Source organism: Lagopus muta, chromosome 11 (genome assembly GCF_023343835.1).
Source record: "Lagopus muta isolate bLagMut1 chromosome 11, bLagMut1 primary, whole genome shotgun sequence".
NCBI classification, from domain to species: domain Eukaryota; kingdom Metazoa; phylum Chordata; class Aves; order Galliformes; family Phasianidae; genus Lagopus; species Lagopus muta.
Window position 1 is genome coordinate 14437929 of NC_064443.1, and position 20230 is coordinate 14458158.

The 20230-nt window shown below is 45.8% G+C and overlaps 1 protein-coding gene across 3 annotated transcripts in view; it reads right to left on the reverse strand.

Moving 5' to 3' along the window:
• Window positions 1-20230, reverse strand: part of LRIG1 (leucine rich repeats and immunoglobulin like domains 1) — an 82824-nt gene that overhangs the window by 54225 nt on the left and 8369 nt on the right. For 2 of the 3 annotated variants that reach the window (XM_048957519.1, XM_048957520.1), the window contains exon 2: window positions 60-131. In XM_048957519.1, the coding sequence (XP_048813476.1) occupies window positions 60-131 (72 nt within the window). Of the gene's footprint in view, window positions 1-59; window positions 132-11317; window positions 11383-20230 lie in introns of those variants that run through there. The other variant, XM_048957521.1, reaches the window with a different exon arrangement.

Below are 20230 nucleotides of genomic sequence, written 5' to 3' on the forward strand. Positions count from 1 at the left end.
CCTCCCGTCCCACAAGCTGCCCTTCCAAAATACAACTAAAACTTTGGAAGAATACTTACACTTCCTGCAGGTTCAACAGCTCTGCAAAGGCAGAAGGATCAATCTCGGTCAACTTATTGTAGCTCAGGTTTCTGTTAAAATAAAAGAAAGTGGCATCAGCATCATACAGTTAGTGTGCTCAGCAGAAGTGTCATCCTAATTATCCTGGATTACACTAGGAAGTGGTTTGGGTTTGGTTATTTTTGCCTTTTTTCCAATAGGAGCACTCAAATATGGTAGGGCAGCACCTGGCTGCTGAATACATGCAGGAGTTACTTTAGCTCTCTATCAAAATGTTATTTAGCTCGCTGTAAGTTCTCTCCTCTCTTGCATTAATGTGGTGTTGTCTTTATATTACATTAGTACTAATTACATTAGTATTCCTCTGCTGGTCATTCACAACCACACAACTCATCACAGATGAACAGGATATTTCCTGACAAACTGAAGTCTGAACTGAAACAATCAGCAAGGCTTCTCCTAAATATTTCACACCTACAATGGTATCTGGGTATTTTTATGTGCCGTTGTGTTCCACATATAAACAAAAGGCATACACAAGTATGCACACTTATATTTTACATTGACATACAGTATTTTACATTTTCTAACAGACTGTCATTAACATCACTAAATGCTGGTCATGCAGTAACACACGCTTGGTTCCTCAACAACTCCCACCACTTTCCGGACAGACCAAACCCAGATCATACAATCCCATTTTACAGGCTATCTGAACATAGCCTTGCTGAAGCTCTGCTTTGCAGGACACACAGTTGGAACAAGGTGGTAAGAAAGCAATGCTGAAAGCCATGCACAAGACCTTTGCAATGCTCTGCTGCAGCATCACAACAGTGAAATCCCCTCTGAGACATGCAGCATCAGCACACTGCACACAGGTCCAGCCTGTGCTTGGGGATGCATCAGGAGAGCACAAATCAATTAGGACCAAGCGACTAATGATGTGGAAATTAACAAATGGCCCAATTAATATGATGTATGCCGTGCTGGAATGTTACTGTATGTAATCTGAAGAGGGAGGAGGCCAACTGACAGGCAGTAGCAACAAAAGCAACCACAAGGAGTTGCGAGGAAATTGAGGGGACCTGCTTTAATTTCGTCCCGCTCCACACCCTGCTCTATGATATTATCCTGGGTAACACTCAACCCTCCTGTCTCCTCTGCAGGGAGGTTACACCCTCTTACTGCACCTCTGAACACGACCCAAAAGATTCATGGTCTGATTTTAGATAAGCCCTCAAACATCCAGCTGCTTATTCAAACCACCAAGCCAGTCTGACTGGAAAATGGGCCAACCTTTCCCAGCTTGTGCATTTGCTTTGTGTAAAAGTTGTGCCCACAGCCCCAGGTCGGAAGCCCCAGCAGAACCCATGTCCTGAGGTCCCTGAGTGCCAATCCCTGCACTGGGGGACTCGAGAGGCAACAGACAACACGGAGAGCTGTGAGAAGGGCCCAGACCTGCCTCAAGTGCCCCATGCAGTAACACAGAGATTCAGGCCCACAGCGATGCTTCCAAGCACTAAGGCTTGACAGACGAAGTTACAAATGCCTCTTTTGAAATAAAAAGCAATTACTGATCATCTGCTTTCCTGCAATGCATTTATGGGATATGTTCAAAACATTCCCCTGCACACAGGTACTGGTCAGTAGCTCAGTGCATGCACTGTTTTCCAGCACTTCAGAGAAGCCCATGAAGGCACTCTGTACCATGCCTGAAATGTTCCATTTCCGCCAATACCTACTGTGAAAGAAGGCCCTACAAATCAACAGCACAGGATTTCTTCAGCAGAATCTAACTTGAAGCTATATATGAGTGTAAAACCTAACCAAGCATCTAGTTTTAAAATATGTTGTCCTGTAAGCCCCTACTGTCTTTTAAAACACTCAAGAGACCTTTAAATCAATACCAGCCTACAGCAGATATCCATTTCACTATGAACTCAAAGGCATTTGTCTAAATAAAAGTCAAACTGCAGTTTAAACTCAGAGTGCGTTTGAAAGCCAAGTCCATATTCATAGCACAATTACGAATTAAAGTGCAATTTGCCCACAGATTACATTACTACTACTTTTTTTTTTTTTTAAACCACACAGCAAAATCAGGTTGGAGCTTGTCCCTGTGTGATGTACAGGCAAAAGGAGAAAATACAGCAGGTAACGTCCTGCAGGACATTATATCCCATAGGCTCAATGCAGTAAGAATAAAGCAGGCACAGAAACACTGGTGACATACTGTAAGAAGGGAATACGTGTGGTGCTGGCACACTGTGCCAGAATCCATCAGTTTTAATGTGTTTCTATGCTTTCTATGCCACACATTTTTTAAGGTAACGTATTTATCTTGAAAACATTCCTCTGCAATAAGCTAAGATGCTGCTCCACAGACCGAACAGTGAGGATTGCAGGCACACTCATCATCTGTATGCTTGTCAAGGGAACTGATCCCTGGCTTACTCAATGCCCAAACACTGAGCAGTGCTGATGTGACCTTCAACAGCTTAAAAGTGAAAAATGTAAGAATCTTAGCAGAATGAAGGATTTCATGGACTAACACCTTGCAAAGCCACTTTCTGATTATTGTTGTCGCCATTTGAGAAGTTTGAACATCAGAGTCATCAGCCCAGCAGCTAGCTCTCCAGATAGTACAGCTGTATTTCACCTGCTCCAACAAAAGGGACTTGCCAGCGCTCACTTCAGAAACACAGGTGAAACCTACTTTATATGCCTAAATCTTCAGTTCTGCCCATGCTACCCACTCCAACTTCCAGATATCCTCACCAAACACACAACACGCTGCTCAAAAATCAGTGGGGAAAATGAAAACTAGAAATATAGCATCAGTACAAGAAAAAAAGTTTTAAAAAATATTCAAGCTTGAAAATAGATAGATACACCAAAATAAACAGCTTACTCCAATGTCAACGTGCATTAAAATGCCCAGGAATTTGTCGCCTGAAGCATTAGCAAGCAAAAGACAAGTTTCCCAGAACTCAGATCTCCTAACTAGACAGTATTTGGCATGCCAGTCACAGCATGCAAATGGGAGAAAGAATTAACATGCTCTGATAGATAGATCATTGGGACTGGGAGTCAGGAAACCTCAGTCTATTCCTAGCCCTCTTAATCTCCTGCTGTGTGACTGGGTCATGTCACATCACCTCTCCAGAGCTTTTGTTTCTACAGCCACCCTTTGTCTGTCTTGTCTATTTAGACTGTAAATAAAATTGAGGTAGGTATTGTCTCGGTTTGCCCAATGCTGACAAAATGAGGCCTCAATCTTGGTTGGGCTCCAGTAATGCAAATACGGAAGAGAACTCAAAACTTAAGGTCATGGGTGCACACGATGCTCTCTGATCACAAAGCGCTGATCTCAAATGCAAGGCATCATGTGTAGCTGCAACATCCCCATTGGCTCGGCCAAGCATTCCAGCAGTGTGGGTGGATGGAGATGCCAAGCTCAGGGTTCTGCTGTCCTGTCACTGGAAATCATCACGTTCCTGCTCTGCCATAGCAAAGACCACTTTCCTCCCCACGGAGCCCCTCGGTCTGATTGATATAGTGCTGGGCTGTGCAGTTGAGCAGTGCCTCTCTGAATCTGTGATTCTGTGATTCTCTCATTGGGCAAATATTTCTTCACCAGTGTTTTAAGAAGTCTTCTCCGAAGAGCCCTGGAAACCTGAGCCCAAAGCCCATCATATGCTTCAGGGAAGCATCCTACAAGAGTCAGAAGCCAACGACAGCAAAACAGCCATCAATTTGAGTGGTCTAATGGTCAGCTCCTTTTTTCCCATTTGAACAGAAGGTGGCACAAGGCTTGTGAGGTTTGTTGAGATATTTTATTTTGACTTAGTGGTCCAAGAAATGCTCTATACATTATTGATCTATTATATACATCAAGCATATAATTCCCTGTATTGGCTAAATCCAAAAACATAGTGTTTTCCCTCCTCATATACACTGTCCCTGGTCAAGAACTAAGAACAAGTTAAATCAACATGGGAAGGGCCCTCTTCTGTCTATTTATCCCTTCCAATCTTTAAATAAGAAAGCAGTGTTTGCCTTTATTTGGCACTGTAGATCACTGAACACTGCAGAGGCTGAAAGGAAAGCCTTGTTAAATAACCCGATGCAGAGCCTGCTGTTAGACTACCTCCTCAAAGTAATAATGCTGTCACAAAACCATCATGCAGGCAAGAAGGAATCAGGCAGCTCTCTGACCTGACAGGTGCTGATCCTGCATCCCTGGCAAGGTGCTGGGAAGACTGGGAGTTCATGCACTGGTTTTGGTTCTGCTTTGGGAAGCTGGCCAATATGCAGTAAGCTACCTCTGTATTAAGAACAAGGTGCCTGGCTGGCTTGCCAGACAAAGAAATCAGCAGGCATGAGGCTCCCAGTCCCTGCTCACCATGATGATGGCTGAGTTCTGCTCAGGGAGGTGGAAGTTTCCGACCCGCACGTCGAACCCATTCATCTGTCAGCATGGAAGATTATGTCAAAAGCGTTTCTGCACCTTTTGATGACAGGCAGAGGAGAAAAGGAGGATGGCTCAAAGTTCTGCCCCTGCCAACCGCAGCTTTCATTAAACACTTTGTCAACCATTGTCATAACACAACTTTTCATTGCGTCTGCACAAAAGGGAGCCGAGGGCCCAGAACAATCGAGCCCTGCAATAGAAATTCCTCTGGCTAATCTGTCGAAAGATAGCTGCCTAGTCTGCAGCTTACTGAATAGGCACCATCCTCTTCCCACATGTTTGTGGATGGCTTTACAGCACCAGCATGGAGGCCCCATGCACACTTCACTGGGTATGAAAAGCATGGCAGCAGCTGAATAAGCCTGGGGATGGGAGCTGGGGAAACAACAGGAGAAACACACTGCCTGTGCTTCAAGAATACAGCTGTGCACAGAAGAAAGCACGCATGAATTTCTCTTTTAAACAAGCTTTTCACTCCTGGAGAGATAGCAGGGTCCTCATGAGTAGTGACATGCAAGGCTTAACACTGAAGCACAAAGCAATCAGAGACTGCAGGGATTCAGTTGCTTGTATGAACCGTAAGGGCAGAAAGAAGCAACTTTAGTCCTTTTTTCTAATATACACAGCAAGCCCCAAATCCACTTCTTTGAGCCAAGAGCAGCGAAATGTGGTCAGTGCCAGCTACCAAGCAGTGCATGGCACAGCAACGCCTTCCCCTATATGGGATTATTTGAGCCTCCTTAAAATGGAGTTGCAATGAGCCATCCACACTGAGTCAGAAGGAACTGTCACATCCAAAATGTGTGTAGTCCTTCACTGTCTTCAGAGGATTCTGCCAGGAGTCCTCGGGGAACCACTCACCCAACCTATTACAGTCAGTCCCACATGCCCTTCCAGTCCATCTGCTAAACTGGCAGCAAACCAAAGGTCTCCAAACCCTTTGCCTCAGTCACTCTACCCTCTGCTTTGCCTCTCTCAAGCAAGGACACCAAAAAGAAATTCACCCTGGCCAAAGGCCTTGTTTTAGGGCCTGCACTCGCGCTCACTCTGGTGAGCCCACTCGCTCAGGCCTTGCTTGTGCCCCAGCTCAAATTAGCAGCCGCAGCAGATTAGCTTGGGTTAACAGCACGCTCGTATAAGGGGCTCTATGTGCAGAAGGGAGTCAACTTAAGGGCAACCCTCAAGCCATAATATGAGCTAATTTGACAGTGAAGACAAACTTTGAGAGGTCATCCAGACACCAAGAGAACTGCACCATGAATCACTCCAGTCATGACTAACAATGCCGTCTAAAGGAAATTCCTGCAGCATGATTACCAAAGAATCAATACCACACCGATTCCAGCAGATGCATGCAGTCATTAATGCAAAGAATACTAATTAAAACCACATCACTGAGAACCATTGTACCAGCCTATAGTTTAATATAACTTGTGGTTGAGAAGGCTGAAGGAACAAGGGAGCTCTCTTTAAATAACTTCAAATAACATCTTGGGCCGCGGCCTTTCCTCCTGCGCTCCCAACTGCTCCCAGTGCCTGGAGCAGAGAGATACCAGTGCCTGGAGGTCGGCTGGGCTGCTGTCATACCACCACCACTGCTGAGCATCTCCTGGCAAAGCACTGCGTGACACCAAGCTGCAGCCGGGGGTTCCAAACTGCCCACAGCAAGGAGCTCCCTTCTGCTCACTTGTCTCTTCTAAGAAGGGCACTGTTGGGTTATTTCAGGCCTTGTTTGGTTTATACAAATGTGTTTTCACAATGCTTCAGATGCTATCTCTTCCTATTTTAATAACCTTAACAAAACAACGAAAGGAGTTTTGGTGTTTTTTTTTTTTCATTTTCCAAGCCAAACTAAACAGTCTCCTTAAAACACCCCGAAAGTTTGAATCTTAAAAAGTCATTTTTGACTTAATGTATATAAACTGCACTGACATGGAGATATACTGCAAAGTAAACATGAAGCCCTTGATGTCTACAAGCCTGCCATGCTTTGGAGGCATTAGGAGAGAAGCAAGGATGCTCATTTCACATGCGACCTTGTGCTCATCCCCTCACTGAGAACAACAGTTCTTGCTATTTTGCGCCTCCAAGAAAGAAAGAAAGGAAAAGTCAGGTGTCAAGAAGTGAAGTGGATGGCATCTTAAGCTGCTGCAGGGACCAGGACAGCATTTTCCTCCCTGCAGCCAGCACAAACCCAAACCAGCAGAAGTTAGGGCAAGGCATCACAGGAGGGAAGGCGAGACAGCGTATTCAAAGTTCTTTCTGCTTCTGCAAAAAAAATAATAATAGCAGCAGCCACACAGCCTGCAGTTACTAAGGCTACCAAACTGCATTATGGTTGCATGTTCTTCTGCCCCACAGCAGACAGCCCAGTCAAAGGCAGTATTGTGTGCAAGGAACAGGGGATGCTGCGAGGGTTAGAGCAGGCGGTGTTTAATTGCAGCAATTTTTCACTTTATTTGCTGTTTCTATTAAGCTGCTCTGCGTGAAGGAGATGCATTCTCTCCAAAACGTACCAAGCCATCAGCTGCAAGAATTGCCTTAGAGCAAAAAAATAAAATTCAAAGAGGGTTGGAGCATCTGAACAGAAACAACTGTATTTACTTCACCATAAAGCTATCCCGGTTTGCCAGCTGCGGCAGGTAAAGCAGTTGGAAGGAGAATTAGGATGTGGAAGTCTTTAACCCACAAATAAACTCCACCCTTCATCTGCCCAGATACCCACAGGGTTTGTTCGGGGTTCACTGTTTGCTTAATTAAAGTGCTGCTTATTCTCATGAGAAAGACGTGTCCTGAAAGCAGAGCTGGCAGTTCCCTGCCCTGCAGAAGGCAGAGCCACACATATCCGGCATGAGGGCTGCAGGCATCGTGTGTACGCCGGGTGCATGTGAACCAACTGCTCTGCTCCTTAGGTAAATCAATAAAGGCCATGACTCCTGCACTAACATTTCAATTAAGGTTCCCCACTGTGTATTCAACATACTAAACCAATTTATTGAGGATTAACAACTCTATAATTTACTGTATGCGTCTACCTTACAGGCACTGCTAAGCCTCCATTAACTGACAATAATACACAAGAGCAGCATTGATAGACCAGCATAAAGTGCAATTTACTGCTTCAAAAATTGCTACTTCTGCAGAGCTAATATTTTCACCTACAAGTTGCGTAATTTTTCACAAGTACGGCAGATAAACCGTGTTAAACCTTTGGCTTTTTCGGATGGCTGGAAGGACCAGCAGCATCACGTCCAGCTGCTGGCAGCCCAAACCTCCCACCACATGACTGTAAAATCCAGCTGTGGGTTACAGGTCGAGCACAGATGGAAAAGAGATAATTCACAAACTCCCTGAACGCTGTTCAGAAGTTTCCACGGTTTAAGAAAACATCCGAGGCCAACAATCATTCAATAATATCCAATAACCCATATTTTAAGATACATTTCCTACTAAAACACAGAATGGAAATGTGCTCTGAAACCACTCAGAATCCCCGAAGACGGGGGTTGTGTCTGTAAGCATTTCTGGCAAGCTTGCAAGTTTTTCCAGTGCTCTGACACCCCAATCTGTTTGTCAGAAGTGCTCATTCAGTAAATGTGTCCCTGAGCAGAGCACTGCAAACTGGGAGCAGCACCCATGGTGCTGGGGAAGGGTGAGCATCAAACCCACACTCCGTTTTTGGCACCTGCTGAAGTGCCTTCCTTTGCAGAGCCCATTGCTCCAGCAGCACACAGCCACTTGTGCCTCCAGCTGCCACCAAAAGCCACTGCAGAGACAGTGCCCCACTCTGGTCAACTGCTCATGGCACAGGAAGGCAAGGGACCCCTGGCATCACTTCATTGCCTCACTCTGCTTCTAGTGAATAGTTAATCAGGAAGGGCCGATCTCCCCCCAAAAAACACACTCTCCTGGAAGAGGCACAAAGGAATATTTGTGTGCTGGTTAAAGCCAGTCAGGGAAAGAGGAAGGGAAAAAAAAGCCTTGCAAAAACAGCAGGCAGGTTTCTACCACAGCACGGGGGCTTGCCAGCCTGCATCGTTCCAACATTGCTTCTCATCATCATCCTTGCTGGTACAGAAGAAAGAAGGATGCAAGGGCAGTGAGGGAGGCACCTCCCAAAGAAGAGCCATGACTTCTGCTGCGCAGTCATCTCAGAAACATGTGCGCTGGGATTTTGCTTTGCAGCTCCTTACCAAAGTTCATCACGCTGCTCAAAGTCAAAGCAGCCAGCTCTGCAAACCACCCATCAGCACCAACACAACAGTATCACCACGTCCAGTCCCCAGTTCTCACCCAGTGCCAGCAATCCAGTCTCACATAACACTCAGCCAACTATGCGGCTTCCTACCATGGAGGTAAATCCTTTCTGACTGCACCTGCAAGTGGCATTGCAGCACTGTGCTCCTTGCTATGCCCCTCGTGCAGTTTTTCAGCTTGAAGCCCAAGCCATTAAGGACACTCCCTGCAGTTTTCAGTGCCACAGGCTGAAATGAAGAGGCTGGGTGAAGCCAAAAATCTTGCACATTGAAAGAAATTATGTATACAACCCCAAAGGACTGGTAGAGGACCCTGCTGGCAGTGCTGCAGGTTGCACGGCCAGCTTTAATCCCCCAGAGGTGCAAAGAAAATACTGAAGCCTCTATTTGCAGTTTAAAAATAGCTCTTCTTTGTAACAGCAATTTAAGGGCAAAACATGCACATTTTAATCGAAAAAAAATTCTAAGTTGGTCATCTTAGCTAGAGCTGTGTGGTTAACACCAGCATTCACCCTCTCCTTTTGAGTAATCAATGTCCAAACATAATGCACTTTCATTCCAAGCACTTTTATATTGCCAATAAAGCACCAAGCAATTTAATGGATTTCTAACCCCAAATTGGAAGCTGTACTGCATCCAACTGACTCAATTTGCTCAGGCTCAGAGGAAGCTCTGGAACAAAACGCTAGAAATGAAACCACATGTACTGATAACATTACAGAAATAGATACACCAAGAAGCGAATGTTCTGTCCCTTTATTTTATCTGACCTCCAACCTGTTTTAATTGACCTTCAAGATGGAAAGACTGCATTTAAAAGAAACCATTTCCACCTAGATCAAGAGAAATGGAAGCCAAGCTATATATAATGCACTTGCTGCAAAACAAGGCAAATAAATCTACCATTAAACTACCTTTCACTTGACAATGAAAAGCTAGAAGAGACTTTCAAGTTAATTTACTCCATATTTTATGTCCTAAGCAGAGCTATTTTCTAGACAAACTTGCTTTCTCTCCACGTGACATGAACATAGCCAGGAGCTTCCCATATTGCCCTGCATCATGCCCTGTAACTTGGTGGAGGAAGTTGGTTTGGCCAGCAGGAGGCTGAAGCAGCAGATGTCAAAAAGGGGCAGTGGTGCAACACAGAAGTTCCCAACTGGTGGTTCACAGCCACACACTCCCTGCCACTAGAAAGCCAGCACTGATGCTAAGAGCAATCTACCAGAAGAAGCTTTCACACATCTTTTTGTGCAATTCCTTCATCAGTGTTTATTGTTGGGACAGCAATAGGACACCTACCAGGATTCTGAAGCAAGTGAAGCTGGTACCCAAGTCTCAGCCTAAACAGCATCATAAGGAAGCCGAAGGTGCTTATCTGGTGCTTCTTTTAATTGTCACATGCCAGAACTCACATTTCTCATATAAAGCAGAATGACACAAAAGAATAACGTCTCCCTCAAATAGCTTGTGCATGTAAGTAACTGTGCACCTGTGAACTCAGGTAGTGAAATATTCAAGTAAACAGACATGGACACATCTGTATATGCAATGCTGCAGAGAGCAACACACCCACAGTCAGGTATGCAGACAAAGGCTTTATCAGCATAGTCTGGGACAGCTGAACAGTTTATAACAGTTGTGAAGGGTGCTAGTAAAAGTCTTTATTATACTCCTCCCCAGCATATAATGACATATCTTTCACAGAAGCACTGTTTTTAAGAACTTGGAGAGCTTTACGGTTTTTACTGGTGCTCTTCTCCAACCTCTCCCACTTAAAAAGCCAGATTTCTTCATTAGCACAACTCAGACTGTACAAAGACTCAGAGAGAGAGAACAAAAATTACAGCCAGCAAAATTTTGGAAGGCCTTTCCCACAAACCTGCTCCTCGCTCTGCAGCCGGCTATCCCAGGACCTGCCTGCACTAATAGAGCCCCGCTGGAAATGGGGGCTTTGGCACAGCCTTTGGTCACTTCACCATCCCTGGGGCACAGCAGGACTCCACAGCTTTTACCCCACATGCCCAGTGTGAGGCCTGAGCCCAGCTGCCCCCCCATCAGCCAAGCACCAGATCCAAGCACAGGCTGTGCCTTCAGATCAGAAGCTATTTCTTCATCTCCAAATGGTGATGACGTTACCTTGCTGGATAGCCCTTATTCATTATTCAGTGAACTGCCTCCGATTTGTGCAATTTTGCAGCTAAAAGCATGGCAGCTAATTCACAGCGAGGGCAGATGTTACTGAGGTTGAATCAAGGAACAAGCTCTCTCTTCTACAGATTTTTATTCTTTCCGTGTTGCAAAGGTTTAGAGGTATGGGAAGGGAACACTGCCCTAGTATTTTGCTACAGGAAGCAATTAACAACACAATCTCTTGCAGAACTGCTGGATTCCAAGGGAATCTGGATAAACTCATTTCATCTTCTTGTAACCATTATTACTGGCATCACGCTGTTCCACTTGGCACTCGAGACTGTACATTTTGCTGTATTTCCATCCCAACCTCTGCCCACCAGAAGGTGCTTACATGCCAATGGAGGCTCCAGACCCGGCTTCCAGCACTGAGAACTCGTTCATCCAACAATCAGACCTGCAGCAAGATGTGAGAGAAAGCCAAACCCTTCCCTCTTCTGTTGAAGATGCCCCATGCAGGCACAACCCAAACCAGCCGCTATCTCAAAACTGCACTGATGGCTTTGGAAGTCAAAGATCCTATAAGAATGAAACTCCACATGGGTGGCTGCATTGAAAACAGCAAAGCTAACACTACAATTAGGCCAGGAACAGAAATACTCTTTTTTTTTAATATATTTTTTTTTTGCTCTTCCGAGTGGTCCTTGCGAGCCGGGCGTCCTGCCAGGATGCTCACAGGGCTCTGGGCATACTGGCTCTGCACCAGAACCATGCAATTCAAAGAAGTGGTTATTTAAAGAACAACGTGAATGCAGAAGGTGCTCATAAGGATTGTTGTTGTGCAGGGAGGGCCACAGCTGTGCCTACAGCTTCAAGAATTCCAAGCCTTCCCTTTTAGGAGCAGGTAAATTATTCTTTGGAGAGAATAAGGAAAGGGAATTGCTACTGTCTCCCTGAAGATGACCAAAAGAGTTCTTAGAGCTGGTGGTATCTTGCTCTGAGACAGAGAGGGGTGGAAAAGGGCAGAGCTTCACACACAAAAGAGATGAAGAAATCCTGAGCTGAACCATGGTAAAGAACCTAAGGCACCCAGCTGCATGAGAAGTGATGAATGTGACACAACTGAGACCAGAGGGTAAGAGCTCATCACATGGCTAAACAAAACATAACAGAGAAACACCTACACAATTCACTACTGCAGCTGCAAAGCCACAGGCTTAACAGCAGTACAGAAAGTACAGTTCCATATCGTCATCAGCTCCTCCCAGCACATGGGGTTGGATCCACCGAAGGAAAAGGGCAGCAGACTTTCCCATGTGAGCAACCCCACAGAGATGCCTCTCCTCCAGGTTCAGTCTTCTGGGTCCTTCCTAAAGTCAGGCAATGACAGCAGCATGACTTGGGCCTCAACCAGCAGGGCACAGCCACACACTTCAATATACCATCAGAATTCCACACCTGGCCCTGCTACACCAACAAACGCCACATCAACAAACACATTTTCCTCAATTTGTCACAGCTAGCCAGGTATGAAATAAAAAGCTTTCAGAATCTTCCAAATGCACAGGCTCTCCCCTCCAAAGACTTCAGCAAACCAATGAAAATTGTGTAAAAACAAACCATAGCACATTTTATAGGGGAAAATAACTTTGCTGCAACTGGAAACACATAACTTAGCTTTTCTCTAACAAAACGTACAGGAAATGGCTCTGCAAAAAGTTAACTGAGTGATACTGAGCTTTCTCCAGAGTGTCGTATAGGAAATAACACTGCAGCAACAACTGCCTGATTTAACCTTTTGTCCAGACTACACCACAGAGCCGTAGCACAGAGGTATCTGGCTGATGTTAACAATCCTCCGGTGCATTCTGCAGGAGGATGGTGGCACACAAAGCAGGTTATCACGCTCAGCAAAGCACCCCTGCCGTGGTCCAAAGCCCAGGCAGCCAATTGCTGATGGAAAACAGAATGTTACGATTTTCCCTTCCTGCAGCTAGCAGTTGGTTTTTATTTATGAAAGATATGGGGAGGTAATGCCCATCCTGAGGTGCAAAAAGCAGAGAGACATGCATCCCATGCATGCAGAGCCATGCCTGACCTACAGAGCAGACACAGCAGGGAGCCCCATCCCTGCAGCACATCACACAGCAGCAGCCCAACTGCTGTGACACACAGCACCTTGGGGTGGGAGCCACAGCCTCCACCATCACAGTGGGGGCTGCACCAGTGGCAGTGATCCCCCAGCAACACCGGAGCAGCACATCTGCCAAGAAATCTGGTGTCAATATTTGCCCGGAGCCCTGCAATCACAATTACATAAGCTAAGCCTGGCTGCCCTCCGGCCTTTCCCCCTGCTGCCCACATACACCAGCATGGAGAACACATTGCTGGAGTGAGTCTGCTTCTCAGCATTCCTCTCTTCTAGCCAAAAAGTGCTGCAGCATAAGGCGTGCATCTCACCCACAGAATCCCCAGCACCTCACTCAGTCATCGCTCCGCATAAAATGTGCTGTCTGGGGGAGAAAAAGGCGAGGAAAAGAAATCAAAGTTCTCCCCATTCCCACAAAGCTTGAGTTCCCATGTAATTGCTGCAAGAAGCGTTTTACCAGGACGGAGCTCCCCAGGAGCCATGGGACACGCTCACTGCCTGACCAGGTTAGCCAGCAGGAAAACATTTCCTTCAGCAAGCTTGACGCAACCACCAAAGTTGCTCCAAGATGAAATAAAACCGGGGCAAAAGCCAAAAAAACCTAGAGCAGGGACAAAACCTTCAGTGCAGGAGGCACACAATAAAATACTCCACACAGAACAGCACTGATTTTAATGCATCAAATTGGCTGCTGGGAGAGAAGCCAACTCATGGCCGTATCGCAGCTGGCCTCGGGAATGGCTCATGGCTGGGGGTGGTTTCTACAGCCCCACGCTGACGTGGAGTCACGTGAACACCATTACCTAAACTGCACCTTTTCCATGAACACCTCCTCTGGGATAAAGGTTCTCATTTTGCCCTACATAAAAACACCCTCCGCAGGTTTATAAGCTTTAATTGCTATGGGAGCACATAAAAAGTGTACAAATAAGTCTATTTAATGGTTACACATTAACTGTCATACACCTCCAGGCTTCTGTTATCCATAAATTTGCAAGATCAATAAACCCCTTATAAGCAAACTTTAAAAAAAAAGAAAAGAAAAGAAAAAAAAAGTAGTTGCTGCTGAAAATGTTCCGTTCCTATTTACTAATAACTTTGTTAACTTGGAAATTCTTACCTTTATCTAAAGCCTTCTGCTAGGGAAAAAGCTGTCCTTCAACACAAAGAAAAGGAATAAAAAATGCCTATTTCTCTCTTGCTCAGAATTGGACGTGTGCCCACAAGGTAACGCAAGAGCAGCGCCATGGCAGGCTGGGAAGGACTTGGCTACAGCAAAACGTGTGTGAGAGCCTGTAGAGGCAAAGCCCCTCCAAACCCAAGGAGAAAAGCCTCCAGGAAGCACCAGGATGCTCTGCGCAATTCTGGAGGAAGGCAAAAAGGATTTCGTTTGTCGTCCTGTACCTAATGGCACTCAGAGCACAGGGCAGCCCTGTTGCTTGGTTGCTGCAGTGCACTAAATGCCTGCTAAATTTTACACTGGGTGTACAGAGAAGCCCTGGAGTGCAGCACAGCGCTCAGAGCAGCGTGGGGAAGGGGAGAGGGCGAGCAAAAGCAAGGCAGGCAGCCTGAGAGTGATTAAGTGTTGATCAAATCCAACTATTTCATAAAGTTTCTGGTATGCCTGACTGGCTTCAACAGTCTCCACACTTTGCTGAGAAATCCCTACGATGTTTATGAGAAGTCTGCAAATGGCTCTTTCGTCGCTGTTTCTCTTTTTATTATTCTTCTTTAAGAAAGAAAACACAAAGCCTGAAGCTGCTGGGACATCAAAATGCTGTCAAACCTCAGCTGCCCACCACCTCATGCCGCCTGTCGTTTGGGGCATGGGTAAGGTACTGCCCTCTCCCTAATCTGGTCCCTCTTTCCTGCTGTGCAAAGCCAAGCTGGACACAGTGCTGTCCCTTCCCTATAGTCGGGAGCACCAAATTTTGGGATCAAAGCTGTGCCAGCAACTCAAGCCATGCCCAAACCCCACAACAACCCCACAACCTCCCCCCCCCACCCCAACCACACTCGCTGAATCTCCATTGTAAACAGTGAGCACAGCCTGCATTTCAGGCCAAACAACACAGGGAGGCCCCTGGAAAGATGGAATCACTTACTATCAGGAGGGAGGGAGATTATAGAGGTTATTTAAATTAAAAACAAACTAGACAAACAAATAAGCCTCATCCCCCCCAACCCCAGCCGCTGCTGCCTGCTCTGCACATGTTATCTGCAAACTGCGGGCAAAGCAACTTCCAGCTCCATGCTATTTCACAATCTGCTCGCTCTGAACCTTACACTACGTAAGGAATTAAACAAACATTTCCTCTTTTTCCTTCTTTGGGTGTCTGTTCCCCCCTCACCCCCCTTCTTTCCAGGGCTGGGCTCTGAAGTCCAGCTCTATGGGGCCAAGGCATAGCCAGCACCTTCCCACCAGCCCCCAAATGCCCCAAACTTCCCCCAAAAGAGGCAGAGAAGAGTTTGCACAGCAGCTTGTGATCACACAGGTCGATCCATACAGCAAACAGACAGCCCTGTGCACTCCCAAAATACACCAAGGACAGCCACAGGGGAAAGGAAGGCGATACCAAAACACGATGTGGAGATAACAGGAAAACTTCGCAGAAGTCAATTAAAAAGGCAGTCAGCCCTAGAGACAGAAATCCTCAGGAAAGCAGGACTCCTTCCACACCGACTGCTTGCTATTACATGCAGCTGCAGCAGCAAACTGGCGAACAAAAGCCTTTGCCTCAATCCGCTCACATTTGCAACAGGTTTAAATTACAAATTCGGGTTTTATCTGGATTGCAGAAGATTGCGAGGGAAAGCTGGGAAGTGAGAGCATGGAACGAACCAAGGGGCCAAATGCTGGAGACCCAAGAGTCAGGTTGTTGGAGGTTTTTTTTTGTGGTTGCTGCTATTTAATGGCAATGCCTAATTACAGTTTGGGATAAAGGAAGCTTTTGTTAACTACCTGCCCTCTCTCTCCCTCTGCACCTTCCCTCGGGGTTTTGAGATCACATGAAAAACACATCCTAAGCTCCTCGAGAGATTTTTCTGCACAGCCAAGGCTGACAAGACTTGACATTCCTGAAATGTTTAAATGGGAGGAGAGAGAGAAACAACATTTTTTCAAACCCACTTTATACATTGTGCACAAGCAAAAACTGGCCCAGATCCAATTAAAAAAAAATACATATATATATATATAAACACACACACACATATATATTTGCAAAATCATCTTAAATACTTCAAATGTTCTGGATTGGAAACCTCTTCCAAAAGCACAGGGTCAGAAAAGCCAGGCTCAGAATTAAAAAGTTTAGCTAATGAACAGGCAGCAGACAAGAAACCCCATTTCAGCCAAATACCAGGAAAAGCACATTGCAATCAGCAGCTGTTTCATTAACTGATCCACACACTGGCTCATTTTGGATATTTTTCCAGACTGGAATCTTGCTTTGCCCAATGCTTCTGGACAGACCTGAGTGAAGAGCAGGGTCCTTACAGATAATTACAGCCTGTAATAAAAACCCACTGTGGGTGATACAAGCCAGATGTTGGAACAACTGCACGTGCTCCAAAAGGTACCACTACCCAGACTGCCAGCTGCCAGCAGCCAGCACCTCAAAAACCGTGCCACAAACATCACTCAACAGCAGGCAGCGTGTCTGTGGCTGCAGAATGGTTACATGGAGCACTCCAGGTACCGCTGGCCAATTATTCTTTCTTGGTTTACTAGCCTAGGAATTCGGGCATCAAAAAGGACCGCTGTGCTCCACTTGTGCAATAAACTCCTTTCACCAGCATCACTTCACACTTCCCAGAGTGCAAAGTTCGCGCTGATATTGTTGGCTTTCTCACTTGCTGCTTTTTGGCACCAGTCTGCCTGCTTGGCTGTTCATTAATATACAATCAGTACCTTAAAGGCTTTGTTCCACAGGTCTAGCTAGGCTGTGAGCCGTCCTCCAGCAAGCACTGGTTTGTGGGGGACAAGCAACAAAAGCTATCTGCAGGAGTGCAAACGTGGTTAGATGTTAGGATACAAAATTAGGAAAAGCCCAAACCGCATATCCCTACCAATGAGTTTTAAAGAATAAAGGATTATCAATATCAACACAAATAGCATCCAGGAAAAACCTGGAAACAACACAATTTACTCTCAACGTGCTTTACTCCTTTATGCACCAGTTACACTACAATATTTTTACCTTCCATGTGAGGAGAGGCTGAGAGAGATGGGGCTGCTCAGCATGCAGGCAAGGAGACTCACAGGATCTCATCAATGGCCAGAAATGCATGAAAGGAGGGTGCCAAGAGGATAGAGCCAAGCTCTTTTCAGTGGCGCCCAGTGCCAGGACACGAGGCAATGGGCACAAAGTACAAGAGGCAACAGGTGCTAAGTGGTACAGAGAAGGTTCCATCTGGACACCAGGAAGTACTTCTGTGTCACTCAGGGGACACAGAGCAGCAGGTTGTCCAGAGGTTGTGAGGTTTCCTTGGTGATCTCCAGGAGACGCTTGGATCTGATCCTGCTCTAATAGGCCATGCTGGAGCAGAGGTTGGACCAGATGGACCAAGATATCCATGTCAGTCGTGTGATTTTCATACCACCTGCAGCACCACAAGGCATAGGTGACACAGCAAAGGCTGCCTATGTGCACCAACAATGAGAAAGCTGACACAGTTTTGGTCAGCTAGCTCGGGTTGCCATGTAAAATCAAAAAAAAGTAAATCCCAGCTATTTTCTGATCTCTTATCTCCTGGCTTAGAACAGAGCAGTCTAACTGCATCTGCCGACACCATGCCTGCACAGAACACCCCAACAGCACGGGGCGAAGGAGGCAGCCACAGACAGCCCAGGCAGCACACAGCCAGGTGCCTGCTGGCTGCGCCAAGCTCACATGTGGAGAAGTCATGCCCATCAACATGCCATGCTGGTCCCAACCAATGGAACAAGCTCCAAATGTCCTCTCTAAAAGCCAAGCCATTTTCTTTGTTTACTGGGCCCACTCAGCATCAGCAGTTGTCTTGCTCTCTAAACCAGCCTGGCAGCTCAGATGGGAACAGGCATGAAGAACTGACCCCAGCCTCCCCTAATACATTACTAAACCCTGCCTTATTTGTCTTCTCTGGGAGACTAAACACAGGTTATTAGTTCAATATAAAACTCTAAGTACACGCTTGAAAGACAGAGCACAAAAACAGAGTTTAATTGTTAAGAGCATTAAAAAAGCACTCTAGTTGTTTCAAGCTCTTTTATGCTGGTTTAAGAAGTTTAAGAAGTTTCTGTCCCAACTTTTCAAGATTTGCTTATGATGGAGATGAGCCCAAGTGGAAAATCAGAATCAAGGATCCTTGAATTCTGAGGGAACCTTTATCTGAGTTTGGATTCGTATCTGCACAGAGTGCAGTGCAGTCAAGTTTCCAGCCCTGTTTATCACTATCACCTCGTGCTCTCTCCCCACCAACACAAGGTCATGACAAAGTTCCTACACAAGTCCCTGGATCCATAAATTGTTACAGATCTGGACTCACATCAGTGGGATTACACGAGATCAGCCAAACATGCACATGCCGGAGAGAGAGAAGACAACAAGGCTCTTTAAAACTCGAGAGTATTTTTCATTTATAAATAGTTTACATTTTTTGGATCTAGTGGTGGACGACTCGCTCAGTCTGTACGGAAACCAAAGAAATATCATGTGTGAGCACTAACCACAGCGTAACAGAGATAATAAACAACAGATGGGCAGCCATACGCAACAGGGCTGGTGCTTGTGGTAGGGGAGGCAAAGAAAAAGTAGTAAGAAAACCAGCAAGCATCACTCAGCCTGTGATGTTTTAGAGTTCTGGGGACCTGTTTCTCCAAGCTAGGCTACAAGAGTAATCTGAAAAACAGCTTGACCATGCAAGCAAAGCACCTGAGTGCTGCTGGGCTCCTGGGAGGCATCCAGCCTTGTGGGCTTTGCCAAGAGAACCAAGCCAGGCGACAAGCCTCCTGCACAGCATCTGCCCTCACAGCAAATAAAACTAAAATGGATGCTGACATCTCCCTCATCCATGCTTTTACAAATGTTTTAGAGATTATGTCAAACAATATCCCATACTCCACACAATAGATAAGCGTTTAAAAGAAAGCAGGACAACTTGGTATTGCCGAGCAGAGAGACCTGGACCTGGAGCATCTCTACTGAAATTATCCTGCCAAGACCAATTTGATGCCTTTTCTTACCACAAGGAATTCTGCAAGTATGCTGATAATGTTTAAGCATCAATATGTGTCCCTAGGTAAAAGAAAACAAAAAACACTCCAAAATACACTTTCCAGAATTTGCCAACATTTACCAGATGCAAGAGAATTCCCAGAGCACTCATCTGCCACAAGTGTGTAGGCACCAAATCACGAGCCTCAGCACCCACCTCCTCCTTGAGCAAAAGCCTACAGCCTGACACACTTGGCCGAACAAAGGTTTGTTCCCAATTATATTTCAGATTCTTCTAACAATAACTGCGTGGCGTCTGGCACCAGCACACCTGAGCCTTTGAAGCGGTTCTCAATTCCAGCAGGAAAAGGAGGGAGGACAAAAGGGGAATCAACCGGCAGTTTTGGTTCCAGTCAAACCACCATGCTGAAGAGACAACCTTAATACCATAATCCCTGAGCACACCAGAAATGTTTACAGCTAACAAAAAAAAACCCACACAGGACAGCAACACGTTGGTGCTGCAAGATCTGGGCTAGGGGGTGCTTGTGATCAAATCTCTTCTTGACGTGCTTAGGCCAGCATCCTCATGGGGTCTAAATGGGGCTTGCAGAGCATGCAGGTATTTCTCTATCACTTATGTCCGTTAAGGATCTAAACCCCTTTTCACCTTACATGACATCAGCAAGAAGCATGTGAGAAATCAGTGCAGGGCAACAAGCCTCACTTTTAAAATGCATATCTTATCTGTTCTGTTCAAATAAGCACAGTGTGGTTTAACAGCAACAAGGTGGCAGAGCAGAACAGCTCCAAGGGGCAGAGGTTTTGATTGGAATGATGCTCATTTGAAAGAAAAAAAAAAGGATAAAAACACCTTATTCATTTTCCCCAAGCTGAATCCAAGTCCTACCAACTCTTTTTGTTAGGCTGGGCAGTTTCTGGAAACATCTTCTGGCCCAAA